The sequence below is a fragment of the Mytilus californianus genome, unplaced genomic scaffold, assembly GCF_021869535.1.
Source record: "Mytilus californianus isolate M0D057914Y unplaced genomic scaffold, xbMytCali1.0.p SCAF_11, whole genome shotgun sequence".
NCBI lineage: Eukaryota > Metazoa > Mollusca > Bivalvia > Mytilida > Mytilidae > Mytilus > Mytilus californianus.
In genome coordinates, this window is record NW_026262593.1 from 5,930,276 (window position 1) to 5,954,283 (window position 24,008).

General features: G+C 31.8%; 1 protein-coding gene across 1 annotated transcript; it reads right to left on the bottom strand.

Annotated features, from left to right (window-relative positions):
• Window positions 1-1,194: 1,194 nt before the first annotated feature.
• LOC127719444 (SPRY domain-containing SOCS box protein 1-like) lies at window positions 1,195-18,194 on the bottom strand. The gene is made up of 3 exons (XM_052225540.1): window positions 18,039-18,194; window positions 8,036-8,874; window positions 1,195-7,080 (listed from the first exon to the last, which is right to left on the bottom strand). The coding sequence occupies exons 2-3, from the start codon at window positions 8,742-8,744 to the stop codon at window positions 6,950-6,952; spliced, it is 840 nt and encodes a 279-aa protein (XP_052081500.1). The 5' UTR covers window positions 8,745-8,874; window positions 18,039-18,194; the 3' UTR covers window positions 1,195-6,949.
• Between the last annotated feature and the right edge of the window lie 5,814 nt (window positions 18,195-24,008).

Sequence of the window (24,008 nt, forward strand, 5' to 3'; positions counted from 1 at the left end):
GACCCCAGGAAGATATGTTGCCCAACCTGGACACTTCATTCCAAACTCTGCTCTTACTTCTAACTGCTGCTTGCTTAGTGGAGAAGCAACAAATACCAAATTATAGGTCTGTGGTTTGACCCATCTGGGGATCCAAATCATCCAACATACAGCACTTGTGGCAATTATGCTTCCATGAGAGACTGAGGCGGTAAAGATAAGAAGTGGTATGATTACCAATAAGTCAACTATCCATCAGTCCAAAACAAGTGCCTTTAAGCAACTAAAGATCTTCTTACAGCCTTCAACAATGAGCAAAACACACCGTTTTGTATGCTTACCAATGATCTAATTTAAAACAAAAACAATTAACCACAATCAAAATATGACATACAGCAACCAATGACAACTACTGATTTACATGACTAGGAAGAGGCAATATTAACAATGTGGCTTGGTTAAACATGTGCTAACCCTCCCCTTAACCTCTAATCCATCTCAATTTATTGCTGTGCCATATTCATTATTTTATGTGTGCCATTCTTGCAAATATTTTGAAGTGCTCCATAGTTGTCTATTGTCTATGTTTGTATCAATTGTTTCTGCATTTAGTAATAATATTTTTTGGCAAATAAAGACAGTATTACTGTAAATTCAGAAATTATTGCGTGCATTTATTATTGCGATTTTGTCATTTTAGACTAAAATGCGGTTTTAATTTTTGCGATATTGAGAAAAATCCTGTTTATTTCATATAAAAAATTTCAAAATGTGAGTTTAAATTATTGCGATTATAACCCTGTCGCATTTTTCGCAATAATAAAAACATCGCATTAATTTCTGAATTTACAGTAATTTGCTGTTATAGTCTTCAGTATGTTGATATTACGTCGGTGCTGTATTCTTCAAGTTAAAGATGAAAGGTGATCAACATCCAGAAAGAAATTCCACCTGTATCTGTACCACAGGCCATCATTATCTTTAATACTGTGGATTCATTTATGTCTTCAGGTACCAATTTTCTCGGATTGAAGAAAACTTGTATTTTGATGGATAATGGATTTTGTTGTTTTGCAAAAACCTGCATACAAGCCTATAGAACACATGTATTTAAAATCTGTGGTTAACCTTTTCCCACGAGAAAAATCCACGAAAATTAGAATCCTACAAATAATAACGAATCCACAGTAATACAATATAGAGACAACAATTACCAATGTTTCAAATTTTTAATAATACACAAATGTGACATGAATTCATGATTTTTTTAGCTTTCATAACACATTTACTCCATGTATACAATAAATAATATTTAAAATACTACATCTTAAAATTTGATTGCTTAAAATAAATCATTAAAATATAGACTTTACCAGTGAACCAAAAATAGAGACCACATTAATGTCACATGCAAAATTAAAAGTGGATTCTAAATATAGCTCAAACATATAAAAGGTGATGAATATATTCAGTGTTCCAAAAATGCTTAAAAAATTCCATGGAAAACTGAATAAATATCCATAAAAGTTCATCTTATTGTCTTTATCAAATATCTTTTAAAATCACATATAATTAATAAATTGTTCAGTCAATTAATTCTTGACTGCTTGTAACCTTTAAGCAACTGACCATCAACCAGCATAGCTTTGAAGCTGACCAAGACCAGTAAATTAAATATAAAATGTGAACTATTACTAAAACACAATTATTTTTCATTGCCTCAATCTTTTAAAATTTCTTTACATGAATTATTAAAAAAAAAACTCTTGTAGAAAATGCATGTCTTATATTCATAAGCAGCTAAAACTGAATCAATATTTTCCTCAACATTACAAATCAATCTAAAAAACATACAGATTGAAGTCAAATATTTTATTTTAAGCTTCAGATCTTTTCTGTTGATTTAAGATTTGGTAACTTCCTATTTTCATGATATTGATTGTTACAAGTATATAATGTGTCCCTTGTTCATGAAAAGGCTGTAAACATTCTGCATGCTTACAAAAAATGTGGGCAGTTTCATTCATAACAAAAACAATTTGAATAATTGCAACGGATTGTTAAACATCTTATGATCTATAGATATAAGAAGATGTGGTATGAGTGCCAATGAGACAACTCTCCATCCAGGACAAAGTACGGCCTTTTTAAAGCTGTAAGTTTTTTCAGGCTTTTTTTTCAAATATTATATTACATTTTTGCATATCTATATCTAGACGAAAGAAAACATGAACACCATTTTTGTTTATCAAACAATAGACAAATTAAAGATATGGTACTCTACAAACAACACAGTTTTTCAATAGCTGTGAATGTATTAACATTCTTTTTAAACCATTGTATACTGTTCACAAATACCACATGCATGTTCATTTGAAAAATGTTAAGGGGCTTTGCTGTGAAAGTTCTCTCCATCCATAGGATATACAACTTAAACCCAACTATCACAACATAAATTTTACCGATATTTTAGGGGTATAGGTTCAATGGTTACTCAACTAAATAAAATAATATCATGAGGTCATCTGCATCATTACACATGTGTGCAGTGACCATTACTGCACCAGCCCATGGTAATTTGACTTCTCTACTGACTTTTGGGTCAATAGATAATCAAAGATGTTTATCTGTTCAAGTCATTGTCAATCAGATTCAATTATTGGAGAAATCTTTACATATAACTTCTAGATGTACTTAAAAAACTGATGTGACAAGTATATATAATTTTGCAAATAATGGTTAGGAAAATACCAAATTGATTCCTGTATATATAATATCCAGGCAACAATTTAAAATCATTCAATGTAAACACAAAAGAGATCTACAATTTTACATATAAAAATACTGACTTCATTAAATTTAAACAACCTGATATCTAGGATATATAAAATATAACATTTAAGATCTTGGTCATTACACAGACCTGAGTAGGTTTACCTTTTTCTTCTTTTATTGGTCAAAATAAATCATCAAAATCTTCAAAAATCTGAACCATACATATTAAAGATATGTGTAGATTTTATTTGCAACACTCTTTGTCATTATATTGGTCAAAATAAATGCCTTCTCAATTTCTCTCTTAATTCACTAACAACTATCTTGAATGCCCAAAAATTGTTCAAGTAAATATTCCATGTAAGAATCATAAATTAGATGATAGAACAGGCTCCAAACAGATAAAATTAGTTTACAGGTGCCCCTTTTAAGATTCTATAGGCACCTATCTGATCAATACAGTATAATTTAAGTCATAAACATTCAAAGCATAGCAATAAACATGTTAATAATTCTTTACAATGTATAGGAGTCTATGTTTGCACTGCTGACCTTTATAAATTATGTATATACCCCAGTAATGTCTATTAAAAAACATCTGTGATACAAGTATTGTTAGAAGATACAAATTCTAATTAATAAAATGTAAGCTTTTTCTTAGTCTAAGTCTTCATGACTGATACTCTAAAATGTGTAACTGTATATCAGAGAATTCCTAATTAAGCTGGCAATAAATATGAATGGTTAGCAGATTTGCCCCCTCCCTCCTCCAACCAACCACATTACCTTATTCCTCTATTATTTTGCATGTGACAGTTGATTTGTGTAAATATGGCCTTTAAAATGATTCTATTTTTCAGTAACAAATAATATATCATTTATACCTAACTGTATTACTGAGTTGCAGCAAACCAGTATAAAAGGCCCTTGGACTTCATGATTGAATGATGTCAATATATAGTTTCAGAACCAATGTTATCCTTTTCATGATGAGCAGGAGTTCTTCAAAAGTTTTTCTGCTATAAAAGTTGACAAAAAGTGAAGGTACTTACAAGGATTCGTAATTATAAAATGTTTCCTGAAAGGTGTGATAACTGATATTTTACATTATATTTTAAGGTGAAAATCATCAAACGTCTCAACATTTATGGGAGATATGTTTATTCCTGTTATGAGATAAGGAGCCTATTTCTAAAAGTAACACTCAGTTAAGTATTCTGCATCCCCTGATAGTAATGCTTAATGAAAAACAATGTCCAGCAATGATTTCAAGTATTACTGCAGATGTATTCTAGAAATACTTAGTAATGCTTCACATGTATTCATGTAATACTTTACATTTTATGACATGTACTCCTATAACACTGCATGTATTCATGTAATGCTTCACATGTATTCATGTAATACTTCACATGTATTCATGCAATACTTCACATGTATTCATGTAATACTTCACATGTATTGCTTCCCATGTATTCATGTAATACTTCACATTGTATATGGAGTACACTACAGGTATTCATGTTATGCTTCCCATGTATTCATGTAATACTTCACATGTATTGCTTCACATGTATTCATGTAATACTTCACATGTATTGCTTCACATGTATTCATGTAATGCTTCACATGTATTCATGTAATACTTCACATTTCATATATATATATGAAGTACTTGACATGTACTCAAATAACATTGCATGTATTCATGTAATGTTTCTTTCACAGTTTATACATATGATTTTTTACATGCATCCATGCAATACTTCACATGTACAACATACAGCACTATCTTGTGAAAAAGTATCAAGTGGCTGCATCTTTTAAAGAGAAATGGCAGAATTATCAATTCCAATTTGACAAACATTGTAGTTACTCTTTGGATATCAAGTCACATTCAAGTAAAGTAAAAGAACATGACTCTAATAGCTTGAAAATAGGAAAAGTTTCAGAGGTGCATGTAAGAGACATCATGACCCTTGAACTAAGGACCTCTTCTGGCATATTTCCAATACTGATAAGCCAGTATGTTGTCAGCGTTACTTACATGTATAAAAGTTTATAGTCAAAAGGCATTTTTATCATACAAGTTCCCTGACTAGGTCATTTATCAATAAATAACAAAGCAATCTGGCTTTTAACCATTATATACAAATTAAGTTTATAATATAAGGAATACTTTAAAAATGTATCACACATAAACCAAACATCCAAAGGGACGCAACTCAATTTACGAAGCTATCACAAAAATCTTTGTACATGTACACTAAAGTAACATTAATTTAGCAAGCAGGGTAAAAAATTAGAGCAATATAATTTATCTAAAAAATGTACCAATTAGAAAATAAGAAACCTATATATTCACATCTGAAATAATAGAGAATAAAATAGCATTAAAAATACAACAATGATTATTAAACTAACATTTAAATTTTCGACTATTTATATGAACTATACAAATTGTACAAAATGCAACAAAACTGTTCATTGTACAATTAGGTGTCTCTGAAATTTTTAAAGAATGTTCACAGAAAAAATTCACTTATAACTATTAGGGAGCATCAATAAAGGGAAAATAAAAATCATCAGTGATTGGGGTTTTATGATAATAAAATGAGATGGGGGAAGATAAGTATCTGTTTTGTCTTTTTACATCAATAAGAAGGGTTTGACAGTTGTTTTTAAACAGTACAATTGTTAAACTTAAGGGTAGGCATTCTTGAGCACATAGAAATCAAAGAAGGTATACATAGGAAATCTTAAAACACTCATATACTTTATTCCTTAGTTATATCATATTCCTCACTAAAATAAACATCTTAAAGGATTGTGTCTTTTTTCACTATACTGTCTATAACAAGACTGTCAATTTTGTTAGCCAAACATACATTTAAAGGCATACATGTATATACATGCAAAAGCATAATTGAAATTTTTACCAAATCAGGCAAATCCAGAAATTACTACATGTATGGGGGAAGCACTTCCAATAAACTATTGGCATGCAATTGAATTTTCCCCATTAAAATCTTTAAAGAATTGAATAAATCTTGATTCAATTATACTGTAGGTGGTTTTGACTACACAAAATGCATTTCCAGTGTGAAAAAAATATCTTTTCAAAACTTGTTGCTGTACTTTGCATCAATTCAATCCATTCATCTTGTAGTTTATGAAATTTCTATCATGTATTGATCATTTAATTGTTGTCCTAAAATCATTAAGCACTAATTGGTTTTATTAATGTATAAGTGCACTAACACATGGTTTAAAGACATTCCTTAACTCCAAGGACCCTGATTTATTGGTTTTGAAAATTCACTTATCATTCAGTACATGTTAAAATCTTCAAAAAAATGTTCTTTACACATATTACTTTTTTAATAAACTTGTACATTGTACTTTTTCCCTTTCACATTTTTAGCAAAATACTGAAAGTTTTAACAACTTAATGTACTTCATTTATAAGCTAATCAATAATTTGACTCTTAACTACGAAACACACAATAATGTTAGAAGGGTGACCAAAAGTGACCGACAAATAACTATTTTTCTAATTTACAATATTTTACAAAACATTATAAAAAAAATTGCAAAGAAAAATTGTAAATGTTCAAATAAATGTAGCACTTCAAAGACAAAGCTTTAACAGTTGTCTTATAAGAATATACATGTAAAATACAAAATTAACCATTACTTTTTAACATGTTAAAGTTGAAAGAGGACTCAATCATTCTAAAAATTAGCTCATAGTAATCCATAAAAATGTTAACAGTTCATAAAAACAGTTTATAATGTGACTTTTAACTCTAAAAGCAATAGTGAAAATAACAAAATTTTCTTAAAAATTGAATGTACTAAAATAGTATTTAATTCACTGACATAAAAATTTCAGTCAGAACACCTTTAAAATGTATCTATATCTGAATGATCACTCAAACACAGAATCTACATGTTCTTCTGTGAATTTTCTGATTTACAAATGGTATGAATAATCTACTAAAAATATCATCACCAAAGAAGCACCATTGCACACAAACATTCTTACAAGTAATCTCCCTTTGACTCTGGCAGAATTACCTCCCTTCTACACATCAGCAATGAGGTATGATGCACAACAGTTATGAATGTGACACACAAAGAAATGAGAAAAATTTGTTGACCAATGATAATGGCCAACACATGTGACCAATCGCTATGACTGATACAACAAATAATTTTTGATGGTATTTGGTAATGGAAGTTTGTGTATCTCATGCAGTCTATTTTTGCCTAGTTGCTGTCTAATCTGTCTACGACAAATGTCCATTAAAGGAAGAGGTTCAGCTGAAAAAGAAAAGAAACAATGTTAATTGAATAAATAAACAATTGTGCAGTTAATGCTATGTGATCTTATGAACTGTTAGATCAGTCACTTCAATTGAGCAATTCTATCATTCATTGTAAATTTCTTAACTTGTATATGTTATATATGTATCAGACTATCTTATCTACTATTCACTGCATGTGTTGATATACATGTATATTAGATCTTAACTTCAAATTCACAGCTTCAATAATTGTCTATTGTTGAAAAAACTAATGTTGAACTTTAGATATTTTTTGTGCATTTTTCTTATCTCAATGAACATGTATACTATATATCTTCTACAATTTATGTGTCTTTGTTTTGAATTTGATATAAAATAAGGAGATGTATATGTGGTATTTTTGCTAATGAGACAATAAATCCAAATAGCAACGGATGTAAGCAATTAAATGTGACTAATCACTTCAATAAAGTATATAGTAAATATCTTTATTCTTCCTTGATGCTGAAAAAAATGTATCCTATACAACAAATGTACTGCTGATTTCAACTAAATTAAATGAAAGTATGTCATCTAATGCTGCACTGTGTTATACATATAATTTTGTCAGGAGTGTTGATAATTTTTTTCTTCAGTGTACATGTCAGTTTCAAATAATAGTCGTGGCAATCTAATATATTTAAGTAAGCTTCTTGTTGTACCAAGTATATTTTAACACTGCTTTCCATATTATGTGCTGCCTTTATCTCCTTGCTCAAGCTGGTGATTATCCTGTTAGTAGCTGCATTGCACAGATTTTCTATTGTGTGTTTCCAAATTCAACATACATGTACAAGTATTGTATGTGCATGCATATTCTAGAAAAGTCATTATTTTTTTTTTGCACATGTAACAGTAAAACTAGTTGTACTGTACTAATAATAATTTACAATATCATTCAAAGTTAACTTTTACATGTATATAATACTTACGGTCAAGTCCACCTATATAATTCATAGTAATTTCACAATGTCCCCAAACGGCACTAACAACTGGATAAAGTTTTTTGCCTTTCAAATTACGATATGCAACACCTAAATATTGTCCATCTACCACAAAGCTTAAAGTGCCTTCGTCCATATCTAAAACCACAAGAAAACTATCTGGAACAACAAAATTTTCATCTGAATTCAAAAGACTAGGATAAGTTAGTCCTATAGGATTATTTTTTCCATCATGATACAGTTTGTTTCTTCCTAAATCCCAACCCCATGATTCAGAGTTACTCCCTACCAAAGACTGATATCCTACACAATGTAATGGGGATTCTGCTGTGGCTACACCAACAACTGCATGAGTTCCTCTTTGTCTTGTGCTCCAAACTATCTCCCAAACATGGAGTCCACGAGTGTAGCCAACTTTACCCCTGATACAGTCAGTACTCTGTGCAACAGGATGTCGGTGAAATGTTAACTTGTCATCTTCTTTCACAAATATATTAAGAGATCTATCGTCAGGATTCCAGGAATGAGCCACCTGGACTTCCTTTGGCGGTGGTGGCATGTCGAGTAACATGTCTAGCCTGCTAGGCTTTTGGTAGTCAGGATTATACACCATGTTCTCTTTACACAATGCCTTATAGTTTGATTCCCGATTGGTTCCTGTTTTGATGCCTCCAGAAACCTTCTGCCCCATGCTCATTGCTTATCTGCAAATCAGGGACAATATTCAACATTACATCAACATCAAATAGTGTGTGCTGATGTAACAAGGGTAACAAATGTTTGGTGCTCCAACTGATTATGATTCTTGAACAGATTTTGATATTGATCTGAAGATACAAAAAGAAAAACATTAATGAGTAAAACAAAGTATATATCATTTACATGCATATATAGCTAGTGTTTAAATTAGGAACTCCTCACAATATTGCTTGTTGTGACAACCTTTATCATGTTTATTTTGTAGCAGTAGTAGATTTTGTAAGTTTTGTCGGTAAATACAGTTAACTTGTACAATGATGCTCGCAAGTGGGCTAATAATATGAGTATTAAGCATAAGTGTGTTAAAAACTGGAACTTTTTAGAAAGGAAAACCTTCTGTGAACTGAATTTAAGCCATTTACTGTGTCCTGAAAATATGGACACTAATTATGTTGTAAAACTTTTTATGTCAAAATTACACGATAAACATGTCGAGAATCGGCATGCTGTTTTACATTAAATCTATATGGGTAGAGATAGCAATAATCTACGAACGTACAAATTGTTTTAAGAAAATTTTGAGCCCAAAGAATACTGTAAAATAGCTTTGCCTTTCAGTCACAGAAGTGTTTTTGCCAAATTTAGATGCAGTGTAGCCCCACTGAGGATTGAAACTTGGAGATACAAAAATCTTGTTTTAGAAAACATAGTGTGCCATATATGTGATGATTTTATTGAAGAGGAAGCGCATGTTTTATCAAGATGTCCTCTGTATGACGATTTTAGAAACCATTTATATTATATTGCTGAAACTTTTAATGAAAATTTTAATACTTTTGATGATAACCAAAAGTTAGTGTTTTTATTCTCAGATGTAAATATGATACGTGTGTGTGCCAAAACCTGTTATTTGATTTTAAGATGAAGTAGAAATTTTATATATTGTAAATAGTACTTTATTTCTAATTGTTTAATGTATTATATCTATGCATTTTAATAGTCTCTTATAATTCTGTATAGAATGGCTCTCATTTTATTAAGTATTGTTTTACAATGTATAAACACCTATTGTACTTGTTGAGAGATGAGACTTCAATAAAACATTGAATAGAATTGTAACAGGTTATTTTGCTACTTGTTCACTGTACTAATTGATGAACAATGACGAAAGCCAGACTGAACTACACAACACTACAAATACATTTTAACTTTTCAAAGTGGGCCATTGAACAGTCACTCAGTGGATCACCTGTTCAACAGAGTTTAAGAAAATGTTATGGAGGCTTGAGAGGGCATGGTCAAATGTAATTAAATGAAGAAATATGTCTCTGTATTATTTCTTCTCCAGAAAAAACTAACATGTATCATTAACCTTATTTTGATCTCAAACCTAGTAACTCTGTGACATTTGCCATATTCATGTACAAAATATTAATGAATATCTCACAAGGGAGGTAAAATATTTGGTACTCCTAGCCATTCAGTAAAGATGCAGATACTGTAACATGACTGAAATTTGTATCAAAATGTAAGTTTTCTTTGACAGAATAGTATTTTACGTGTGTACTCAAAAGATTTATACATTTAAAAAAATATCAATGTACATTTATAGTTACCAGCAGGTGTTTATAAAATATGCATGGAGAACTATCCCATAAAAATCATTGAAAACATACATATGTAATATAATTATCATGTTTATGGTAAACCACTTTATAATTTAAAGTGCACAACATTTTACAACTACAAATGTAGACATTATAATTACATTGTATTTTGTGTACATACCTAACACCTGTCAATCAATAAACCACCAAACTTCTAAACAAATCAATTTAGACAAATAATGTTTTATGTAAACATGAAAAACACCAATGAAATATCTTTAATCTGTATAATCTGTATATCATATGACTCTGTAGTCATTTATTGTTTATTTGTAATTGGAAAGACTGTTATGTATATACAGATAATGCCCAAGGCCTTTTCTAGTTACATGTATATAGTATAGGGGAGATAATCCAACATGACATAACATTAAACATGTCCATTGGAAATTATGTAATGCACAATTAAAGTATGAGGTCAAAAGTTCAACATGTTTGTTACCTTGACATGTTATTTGTTAGCAAACCAAACTAAATTATGTTAATGCATCAACCATTGAAATTAGAAAATTTAGTATAACATTTTTTTATAAGATAAATAATTTTTTTCTAATTTAAAACAGATAAAAAATTATAAAATTAAAAAAAAAAAGTAAAATAACAAAAATATCGAATTCCAAGGAAAATTCAAAACAGAAATCCTTTATCAAATGGCAAAATCAAACACATCAAACAAATGGAAAACAAGTTGTTTTAAACATACACCAATCATTGAATACATTGTGGTAAGTAGTGCCAGGACAATCTAAAAATTTACTTATTGTTGCATACAAATAAAATTGGGACATTTATTTTTTCTTCTATATCTGATAAAGGATTAGATTTTGGGAAGTGCTAAAATTGGCCCTTATATCTTTAAATTTTTTTTAGACTAGGGCAAAATACTACAAATTTTGCATATACCAGTGATATTGTTTGCCTCAAACATTACATCTGAAATTCAGCTTTTTCCCCTAGAGAAAATTCCCAATTACTAAAAAAATGGCTTAAAATTCCTCCCAATAAGTTTTTCATTTTTCCCAAAAGTGATGGCATTGGTATTCGTGGTATTAATGAATGTAAATTTCGTATTCATGCTATTATTTTGATATTATGAAAGCGCTTTTGAGATCCAGGTTTCTGATCAGAATCATCACGGTGTTTGTAACACGTGGTTTTCAATGCATTAAGTACCATCATTGTTTCCGTCTCTTTCCCCTCCCCAAAAAGTACCTTTCAGGTTTAAAATGTCTGACAATCAAAATACAAGTGATAAAACTGTGCAAAAAAGACAGTAAAGTTTAGCAATAAATCGGAGATGTGTTTAAAATAAATTAAACCAACTTCCCAATTTCAATAAAAATTATGCATTTTTCCCCAAAAAAAACGGAAGAGGTAGTTTTGAAAAAAATTCGTAAGGGTTCCGCGGAACCCAGTGTCTCGCCTACTTTTGCTGTTAATCGCAGGCTCAACAAAAATGAGATGAGGAAAAGATTTAATAAAAATATTCCTCTCGATACAATTTTTTTATTGTAAGAAGCTTCTGTCCAAGTTTGGTAAAAAATCCAGGATAGTTTATGAATCTAATAAAAGTTTTAAAAAATTTAACTGCAGACTGTATGTAATGTTAACTGGAAGAAAAACTAAGTCCATTTATAAGTAAAATATGGATAAACAAGTACAAAATTTTAATAAAAAATTCCTTCTAGATACTAGCTTTTGATCATAAACAAACTTCTGTCCATGTTTGGTACAAATCCAGGATTGTTTAAGAAAGTTATTAAAATTTTTAAAACTTTAACCACAGAGTGAATGTAATGTTTCCTGGCAGAAAAACTAAGTCCATTTATAAGAAAAATACGGAAAAACAGGATTTTTTTTTTTCGAAATTTACTTCTGGATACTATCTTATGATCATAAACAAGCTTCTGTCCAAGTTTGGTAGAAATCCAGGATAGTTTGAGAAAGTTATTAAAATTTTAAAAACTTTAACCACAGAGTGAATGTAATGTTTCCTGGCAGAAAAACTAAGTCCATTTATAAGTAAAATACGGAAAAACAGGAATTTTTTTTTAACAAAATTTACTTCTGGATACTATCTTATGATCATAAACAAGCTTCTGTCCAAGTTTGGTAGAAATCCAGGATAGTTTGAGAAAGTTATTAAAATTTTAAAAACTTTAACCACAGAGTGAATGTAATGTTTCCTGGCAGAAAAACTAAGTCCATTTATAAGTAAAATACGGAAAAACAGGAATTTTTTTTTAACAAAATTTACTTCTGGATACTATCTTATGATCATAAACAAGCTTCTGTCCAAGTTTGGTAGAAATCCAGTATAGTTTAAGAAAGTTATTAAAATTTCAAAAACTTTAACCACAGAGTGAATATTTGTGGACGCCGCCGCCGACGACGCCGACGGAATGTAGGATCGCTATGTCTCGCTTTTTCGACAAAAGTCGAAGGCTCGACAAAAAGACAACAATATCACTGGATACAAGTAGTTGTGATATTGATATTAATACAAAATAACTTCTTTTGGTTACTCACAATTCAAATTATGAAATTATGACCCATTAATTATGTATATCTCGTGTTGTGACGTTAGTTTTGGTCCAATTGTTTTAATAATTTATAACAGTGCTTAACATGTTTACAAATGTAGCATAATTTACTTGAACTGCCATCCCTGATCTTGAATTTTTTTGTGGCTAGGTTTATAATATTAACATTGGCACCTTTTGGTTTTAGAAGATTTTGGGACCTATGCTGCAACCAAAGTTTTTCTAATGCTTTTAAAGAATAAATGCACTACATAATTGTATTCTAACAATATCTCCAAATATGTGCAAACTTCGGTGCCTATAATGTAATATTTTAAAGAAACTTGTTTTATCTAGCATATATAGGCTTTTGAAGTTGATTAATTTAAGAATCAAATTCTGACTTCGGTCAATTTCAGAACATGCAGATCTATTGCGTTTTGTCACATCACAGTTCACAATATCAATAACTTAAGTTAACAGATCACTTAGTTAAGTCACTTTTACGCTACATGAAAATCAACCTTATTTTGGGTAACAGTACATATTAAAGGGACCATGCAAAGACGTATATTACTAGCTCAGTCTTTTAGAAATTTTAAGGCCCTACCAGGGTATTTTTACTACAGGTACATGTACATACTAATAAATAGTCTTTAATGATCTTATAAAGGCAATAGTATATGTTTGAAATGGCTTATACATGTAGCCCAGTGTTTCTGATTATGATAGAAATAATAAATGAAATACAATAAACCACATTGAGTTTTTCAGAATTAAAATCCATTTACATGTAACCATGTCTTTTCAGACTGTTAAACTTATATTTGTAATATTATATATAAAAAAATCACCCCTTTTTTTTCCATTTTACACACCCCTAGATGTAGAGTATTAAAGTATTATCAGTTTCACCCCAAGAAAGTATTCATTTTTAACGAAATAATCTTAGCAGTTATTGAGTTAATCAAAATGAAAATCTTACTGTCTATAAATAACAATGAAATGTAACTGTTTTTTGTTAAAGGGTTTTTCCGAATTTTCCCGCCAAAAAAGCACATGGCTTTCAACAAATGTAAACAAAGCAGTCAAATTGTGATCATGGATTACAGCTTTAATTAATTTAATTTGGATATAGATATTCAATGAAAGGTATAGTCAAGCATTGTTTTTACTTTCTTCTGGATTAAAACTAGTTTTAAAGATCAATTTACAAAAAAAATCTTTGACATAACAACAGACGTCTACGGATACATCAAACGCAAATTGTCATCTTTTGAGAAATATTGAAATGCTGACTGACTTAATTTATTGAGAATAAATTGCTTCGCTGAGCGCAGCTGGATACGACCGCAGATGTCCAACCCTGAAAAGTTGGGGCCAAAATGGACACAATATTCACGCTTGATACAGGTCTGAATTTGGATTGTAATAAATTTTGACACAAAATAGGTTTCTGACACAGAATAACTGTATTCAAAGAACTTCAAATTGGTTATATGATTTGAATTATATTCAATTTTTTGCTTTTGTACAATACACTATGCGAATTGACCCCCCCCCCCCCCCCCCCCACAAAAAAAATAATTTTACCCTGTTTTTTTGTGTTTGTGCAATACACTATGCTGATGAATATTAACTCCCCCCCCCCCCCCAAAAAAAAATATTTTAAGTCTCGGTCAGTATCTCAGACAATCATCATTTCTTAATTCATAATTTACAAGCAGTGCAAGGGAGGTACTCAAACATTGTTATTTAAATTGATTTGGATTACCTCCCTTACACTGCTTTTATATTGTCTCAATTGTCCTTTAACTAGAAAAAACCTTGGTTTTCCCCTTTTTTTGCCCCTAATTCCTAAATGGTTTGAGCCATAACCCCCCAAAGTCAATCCTAACCATCCCTTTGTAGTATGGAAACTTGTGGTATAATTTCAGAGAGATTCATACACTTAAACACATGTTATTGTCTGGAAACTACAAAAATGCTTATTTGGGCCCTTTTTTGGCCCCTAATTCCTAAATAGTTAGGACCATAACCCCCAAAATCAATCCCAACCTTCCTTTAGTGGTTATAAACCTTGTGTTAAAATTTTATTGATTTCTATTTACTTATACTAAAGTTATTATCTGGAAACCATCTGTTTTCGGACGACGCTGACGACGACGACGGATGACGACAACGTGATACCAATATACGACCTAAATTTTTTTAATTTTTGCGGTCTTATAAAAATTATTACAATGGTCAATTATGAAGTTTAATTAACGGATTAATGACCCATCTGATGTCGATAAGCGGATTATCTGTAGTCACAACTTATTACACCTGCTGTAAATGTTAATTAGCTGAGGGTCATAAACTGGTCATAAATATGAAGACAGGTAGAATAATTGTATTTTCATCAAAATATTACGGCAATAAAGGTATGGACTTACGAAAAAGGGCACTGGGCGTCAGAAAAAGGACACAGGGCGGCACTCAGGAAAGGGCGGGCGGATCACCCTGTGAAAACGACCTAGCTGGAACACTGGTTTTAAATACCCTTATCCAAAAAAACTGCAAATGCAGAAACAAAGTAAAATATGCAAAACATTTAAAGTCAATGAACCATGACTGAAGGTGCAGGGTCAAAAAATCTCCTTGAAATGTGCCAATGCTAATATAACTGCATACCAAATATTGTGGACTTATCATAAGTGGTTCCCCATTAAACTGACCAAATAACAAATTTTAACATGTAAACTCTGCAAAAGCTTCAAAGTCATTGAAACCTTGAGGGGATGTAGTCTTATAATTTCCACGGAGATGAGATGTGCCAATGCTTATAAAACTGCATATAAAACATCATTGACTTACCATAAGTGTTTCCCTTTTAACTGACCTAATCACAAACTTTAACATTTTTAACTAGAGAAAAGTTTCAAAGTCAACTGACCATGACCATTGATGACAGAAGGGGTAGGGCCAAATAATCTGCTTGAAAATGAGATGTGCAAATGCTTATACAACTGCATAACAAATTTCACTGATTTACCAAATATTTGTTCATGTCATCACCTCAATACATGTTGACCCTGGTGACATTGCTGGAAACAGCACAGCTAAATCTTGCCTTTATGGCTTTATTTAGGCAAGACAAAAACTTTATTTTGTTTTTGTAAATATTTTTATTTCTCTATGTTATGCAGCCATGAAAAGTCGGTACATTTAGTACATGAAGTAAAACAGTTGTATGCATAAATAAATGGAGAATGTGTCCATGGGACACAGATGATGCCCCCGCTTGCATATAGCATTATAAAGGGACATAAATCAAGAACTGTAAAAGTGACGCTACCCAAATTTGTACTTGATCTGAGTTTGTGGTAATAAGCATTGTTTATAAGTTTCATAACATTTGGTTGTGGCAAACAAAAGTTAGAGAACGGAAACGAAAAATTCAGCAGTTAAAAGTTTGTTGGAGTTTAACTCTTTTTTTAGGTTGTTTTGCAAATTGGCCTAATCTTATTTATACATTTACTGAATGTAAGGAAACAATAGCAGCAAAAGTATTCTGCAAATATACAGGACCACCAACTTTCCACAGAGACGACCATATTTGTGGTTTTGGTGGTCCTAATCATTACAAGGCTAAAACAGATTTCAAGAATAGGGTGACCAATAGTTGCTTGTATCTATGACAGAAAGTAATCTCATTGGCAATCATACCACTTATCTTTATTTTGAGATTGGTAGGTCGAAAAAAATTTAGTCTTAATCTGGAAAATATTTGTCATTTTTGTGTACATTCATTGATTGCAGTTCCAGTGTAATACATATATATATGGCTTAATCTACTATTTGCAAATGAACAAAATAAGAATGTCTAACATGTCTAACACTATTTTATATGTTCTGATGAACATTTTGATGCAAGAAGTTTGTTGTTACACCTACTGACAATGACTGATGTGTTGGAGATTTTTAAATAAATGGGGAATGTGTCCATGGGACACAGATGATGCCCCTGCTTGCATATCATATAAAGTTATAAAGACACAACTGAAGAGCGGTAAAAGTCACACCACCAAAATTCAAACTTGATCTGTATTTTGTGGTAATAAGCATTGTGTATAAATTTTATAACATTTGGTTTAGGCTAACTTAAGTTGGAGAACGGAAACAAAAAATTCAGCAATTTCCATTTGTAAAGGGGCATAACTCTAAAACAGTTAAAGTGACACCACCATTATTCAAACTTGATCTGTGTTTTGTGGTAATAAGCATTTTGTATAAGTTTCATAACATTTGGTTGAGGCAAACTAAAGTTACAGAACAGAAACCAACTTTGGGAAGTACGTACGGACAAGGGTAAAACTTAATGCACCTTCCGCTATGGCGGGGGCATAAAAATAAATTCTCATAAAATTTTCATTAAAGCAATCAAAACCCTTTACATATATCTTTCTTATTTTTGCCTTATGTCACATTTGACCAACTGACATAAAACAATCAGCTGAGCTGTTCAACATGTTCAATGTTAATGTAGAGTATCAAACTTTTAATGTCAAAATAATGCTGGTTAATTTCTACATCCCGAAATTGGCTATAGCATGTTAATTGCTTTGCCATTAGCCCTTCTGATGAACAATTTGTTTGTTTCATATAAATCATACATGTTTTTTTGTCTTTTTATGATTCCAATTTATAGTACTATCATGCCAATTTAACACCTTTTAAAGTAAAGTTCCAGGTTAAGAAATGCACATTGTTTCTCTAATATTTCATGTATCATTTTAGTATGTACCATTAATTGCTTAATCAACAGTCACCAGCTGGTCACTGCCATTTGAACAGCTGATTCGGATTTCTTTGTGTTGGCCAAAACAAAGCGAAACAGGATGAACAATAGACACATTTCCTGATCTTCTCTTTGAACAAATTCGGCTCTTTTATGGGGAAAATCAGATTGATAACAAAGTCACCTTATTCATGGCTAGTCATAAGATCACAAAATTGAGTGTATAATGACAAGAAACGTGACGAACCTACAAAAAAATCTCCATAAAACAATGTGTTTGTAGTCGAGAACGAAAATCACATAGTTACAACAAATCTTACCGTTTAAAACTATATTAATATATAAAATCAGCATAAATATGTGTGAGACTGATAAATCTGAAGATTACAATCTAAAATATTTGTTAATTATGTCTCAATTTTCTCTTTTTCGTCTGTGACACAACACAACTCATTTTTCCAACATGGCTGCCACAGCTATCGAGGTCACGTGATCACCACATTGACATCACCCATGGGGAGCGGAGACGAACGGGGTATTGGAGTGCATACAATTTACAAATTATCATCTAATTAACTTATGCACATTCCTAATCAGTGTATAGATATGTGTATTTGTAGTCTTAATTTGAATTCACTATACAAGTTATACATAAAAGGGGGGTAATAAAAGAAAAAGGGGGAGGTGGATAGTAGCAGAGCCTTATGTTGTCAACGTATATTAGTTCCGCCTAACAGAAGTTCCACTGGAAACTTTGTTATAAACAATGTCATAATGTATGTTCCTGTTGGAACAAATATTCTATACCATTTATTCCGTTAGGAACATTTACTGTGATATTTATTCCAGTAGAAATAATATTCCAGAATATTGTTTCCATTTGGAACTTATATTATGAACTAACAGATATCACAACACTTCATCTGTTAGTAACATGCTTGAACATCTAGAATGGACTACCCTACAAGAACGAAGAAAACAGAGCAGACTGATAATGATGTATAAACTTAATAACAACTATGTGAAGATCGATACATCAAATAAGCTGATACTAAATGAACGTCCTTCCAGAAATAACAACGAAAAAGCATTCAGAATACCATCATGCAAAACAACAGTCCGGAAGGAGTCGTTCTATCCTGAACAATCAGAGAGTGGAACACCTTGCCCAACTGTCAGGTCTCTGCCCCGAGTCCTGAATCTTTCAAGGCTCAGCTCCGTCAGTAAATTAAATGACATGTTTTTATTTTCACCTGTATATAAATTTCACCCATGCAGTTTTTGTTTTTGTTATTAAATTTAAAATTGTTTTCATGCGCACACTCTAAAAATGTGGCAGGATAGTCAACCAGTTGACGGTGGCCGCTTACTGGAAGAAGAAGAAGAAGACTCTGAAGAGTTCTATTCCGTCACAATGATTCATTGTGTTGATAGCAGCACGGCCACAAGTTGTCCTGTATAGGCAGCTATTCATATTCTTCTCGGGCCCTCTATATAATAAATGTCTTTCTTCCCTTCTTCACTATAAAACATAACAATGAAAAGGCACTTAGAATACCATCATGTAAAACAACTGTATGGAAGGAGTCGTTCTATCCTAGAACAATCAGAGAGTGGAACACCTTGCCCAACTCTACTGTCTCCGCCCTGAGTCCTGAATCCTTCAAGGCTCAGCTCCGTCATTAGATTTAAATGCCATGTTTTTAATTGCACCTATATATATATTAAATTGCACCCATTCTCTTTTTGTTTATTAAATTTCAAAAATGATTTCATGCGCTCACTCCAAAATGTGGCAGAATAGTCAACCAGTTGACGGTGGCCGCTTACCGGAAGAAGAAGAAGAAGAATCAGTATATATGTCTCTGCTCAGCGGCTAGTAAAATTTTGAATACAAAATATTCTCTGAAAGACAAAGTTTTATCATCATTTTCTGATTATTTTGGATTGTTTTATGTCTTTCTATTCTATATCTATTTCTGTAAAAAAGGGAGAGTCTAAAGTTAAGCTTTATTTTATTATCTTTGTTTATAAAGTTTAGCTTTATTTTTATGATCTTTTTGTTTATCATAAGTTACGCTGAAAATCGTTAACCCTAAAATACTAAATTAAATTATCAAACAAACCCCTATCTGAATACTAAAAATTTCTAATAAAAACGCGAAAGAAAATGCACGATAATTAAGAGCGTTCAATAGAGAATGACAATACAGGCGAATACAGTAAAAAAAAAAAACGAAAAACGACACACCATGGCATTGCACAGTAACTGCGAGTACTCTCAAATGTGTCTTTTCTGTTGTGGGGATGTATAGATACTCGTATGTTGTACTGTTACTCCACTGTCCGTTAGGGGGAGTCGAGGGTTTGGCGCCAGCAAACTAGTTTAACCCCACCACATTCTATATGTGCCTGTCCCAAGTCAGGAGAATGTAATTCATTGGTTGTCGTTTGTTCCTGTATATCATATTTGTTTTTCGTTCATGGTTTTGTGCATATAAATCAGGCCGTTATTTTTCTCATTTAAATTGTTTTACTATTGTCATTTCGGGGCCTTTTATAGCTGATTATGCGGTATGGGTTTTGCTCATTGCTGAAGCCGTACGGTGATCTATATATAGTTATTAACTTCTAGGTCATTTTGTCTATGGTGGAGAGTTATCTCATTGGCAATCATACCACATCTTCTTTAGTTCTTTTTCTTTTTTCTTTTTTTACAAAGGACAAAACTGTTGACTTCACTGAAAACTAGACTGAGAAATATGAATTTTCACAAAAACTGAGGATGATTTGAGGTGCTCCGGAAGGGTAAGCAGCTCCACTTAAGTTGTGTCAAGTTGCTCATGGAAAGTACAAATTCGGTGAGAAGTCTCATTGGGGGATGTTACGTCACAACAAGGAAAAGAGGACGAAATTGTGTCTACGACAGTCACTATGAAAACATTCGTGGTCATGATTCTGTGACACAAATAACAAAACGGTCAACAAAATCATCATGGCGTCCGTAAAACCTCCAAAAGGATGATATCGACTTTACTTATATAGGATATACAATAAGCGGTGATATATCATTAAATCCTGGTCCAATAAAGAATCCATGTGGCCTATGCCATAGACCAGTTGTTGAAAACCATCGTGCAATATACTGTGAATCAAGTAACTGCTGGTGGCAAATCAAATGTGCAAAAATCACCCCAACAGATTATAATTAAGATGTAGGGCAATACTGACGATCCGTGGGTATGTCCAGAGTGCAACTCGTTTCACTTCAGCGACTCCTTTTTCAACAATTCCTATGAGAACAATAGTAATGAGGAAAACTCTTTCTCCTCACTTTCAACATCACTTACTTACCAAAATGACACATCTGCAAGTGATGTAAATAACCAATCACAAAGTGAAAGTGATGTATTGACCAACTCAGAGAACTTAACTTGAAAGAGACATCCAATTAATGCAATTCAACTGTGCATACTTGGTGAATGACTTTCCAGGATATCTTGATAAGAAATGTGATCCAGTAGTTATAGGGAATACAAGCTTAAATTGTTTAATGTATGCAGATGACATAATTTTAATGTCTCAACCCAAAGAAGGGCTACAAAACTGTTTATCCTCATTGGAACTTTATTGTCAAAAATGGAAATTATCACTGGATATAGAAAAAACTCAAATAATAGTATTTAATAGATCAAGGTAAATTACTGAAAGACTGTAATTTTTATTTTGAGCAAAATCTTATCAAAAGTGTTCAAGAGTATAACTACCTAGGTATTGTAATGAGAGCATCAGGTTTTTTCAGTACTGCAGTTGAAGATCTTAGTAAGAAAGCTCTTAAAGTAATTTTCATGATTAAACGTAAATTTCATTGTACACATAATAATACATCTTTGCTCTTAAAACTTGTTGACTCCTGTGTTAAACCAGTCCTTCTTTATGGAAGTGAATTGTGGGGTCCGTACATTCTTAACCTGGACAAAAGATTAACACCAGGTTCAAATTATGATTTAGAAAAAGCTTTTTTAAATTTTGCACCTGAAAAGGTTCACATTCGATATTGTAAATTTGTACTTGGTGCCACTAAATATGCTTCTAATATTGCCAGTATGGCAGAACTTGGTCGTTATCCAATCTCTATATTTGTTATTTTGCAATCTCTTAAATACTGGATATATTTGTATAAAGACCCTCTTTTGAATTTTTCAAAATTAGCATATAAGTCAATCGAAGATGTTGATTGTACCTTTCCATGTACCTTCAATAAACACATTTTTCAGTTTCTAAAATTCATTGGTTTTGACCATGTCTGGAATGATAAAGGAACTCTGTCAGAAGGAAAACTCATATCTGCAGTGAAAAAGATATTACAAGAAAGATATGGAAAATATTTTTTCTCATGTTTGTCAGGCGAAACCAAAAGAAATTACGCACATATTACAAGTTAAAAAAGGAATATAAACCTGAGACTTATACAAAGCAAAGTTGAATATCTCAAAACAATATATTAGACAGTTATGTTAATTAAGAATTTCTAACCACAATTTACACATTGAAGAAGGCAGATATAATAATACGCCTTTGGATCAAAGAATATGTAAACATATTGTATTGATAACAAAATTGAAGATGAGTTTCATTTTAAATGTGAATGTAACCTCTATCAAGACGTGAGGAAAAAGTTTAATGATGACATTGTTAATATTATACCGTGTTTTTGTAATTTAGATAATTTTGATAAATTTAGATATTTAATGAACTGTTCGGAGACTGATGTTCTCAACAGATTTCTTTTATATATAGACAAATGTATTTTGATTAGAAATTCATCAGTGGGAATAATTGCATAATATCACTAGCGGATTTAGGGGTGTTTAGGGGGGGGGGAGCTCTGGATCCGCGCCTGTAATATTGAAGTGGTAGTTTTGTCTATTGTTTGTTATAAGTGTCACAATTGTTGTCTCTTTATGTTTTATTTTTCTTTTGTTTTTCTATGTTTTCATGTATTTCAGCGATGATCCTTTTGTACTGGATTTTATACTGAATAAAATTAGTTAGTTGACAATTGAAATATATCCGTCGTCATCTGCATGTGAAACAGATATTCCAAAACGACCAACCAACTTGTGATTGCGTCCGTAGAAAGGGATGTTTTTAACTTAACAAATTGGAACTCTTGGTTTAAAAGATTCCTTGTGAGAAGCAACTACGGCAATTCTATGATGGGGTACACAGTTGGTATTATCATAAGTTAGTTCAATGCCGGTTATAATGATTATCATAATTACAAATTTAATCTATAACATATGAATTAACTTTTGGTTGAAATGTTCATTGTCCAGTTGCAAGTATTTCATGCTGATTTAGAGCGAAATACAAATAATTTTAGAACAGTTGAATTAATAGTTTACTAAGTTAAATTGTTTTGTACTAATAAACTCCGATGATGCCGTTTATATTAATCCGAATATTGCACGGCGGGTTTCCCGCAGAATTGACAACACTTTTTTAAACAGTTCTGGTATTTTACAGATGAAATCGGATATGTTCCTTACGTCGTAACTACAATCCCCTTCCCTTTTCATGAATGTGACCTACCAAATTAGACTATTAAATGGGTTTATAATAACATGAGCAACACGACGGGTGCCACATGTGGAGCAGGATCTGTTTACCCTTCCGAAGCACCTGAGATCACCCCTATTTTTTGGTGGGGTTCGTGTTGCCTAGTCTTTAGTTTTCTATGTTGTGTCATATGTACTATTATTTGTCTGTTTGTCTTTTTCATTTTTAGCCATGGCGTCGTCAGTTTATTTTCAATCTATGAGTTTGACTGTCCCTCTGGTATCTTTCGCCCCTCTTTTAAAAGCTCTTCAAATCATAAACTGTTGATCAGGTTTTCAATTTAAGGTTTCTAGCATCACTAAACACGATGATGCTCTTTTACATTAAGACATGTTTTACAGTTCAGTGACGTCATGTGGACACGTTTGGAGGAATCGGACAAGTTTGGTTTTTGGGGGTGGGGGTGGAGTACACATTTCTGAGTGTTACTTGTGTAAACTAGAGGCTCTAAGGAGCCTGTGTCGCTCACCTGATTTATGTTTAAAATTGATACATGAAATAATGCATCTTGGTTGGAAGGTTGGAAGGCGGGGTCATAGGTCACATTTTTCAACTAGATACCCTAAGGGGACGACCATTTGATATTCTGGAGGTGGCCAGGAGGATTTGTTTTGGATCGGTTATTTATTTTTGAAAACTAAGAGGACATATTATTTATTTTCTGCACT

Coding starts and splice junctions, on each gene's coding strand:
- LOC127719444 (XM_052225540.1), bottom strand. CDS start 8,744: ATGAGCATGGGGCAGAAGGTTTCTGGAGGCATCAAAACAGGAACCAAT. Junction 7,081..8,035: donor TTATATAGGTGGACTTGACC/GTAAGTATTATA, acceptor TTTCTTTTTCAG/CTGAACCTCTTCCTTTAATG.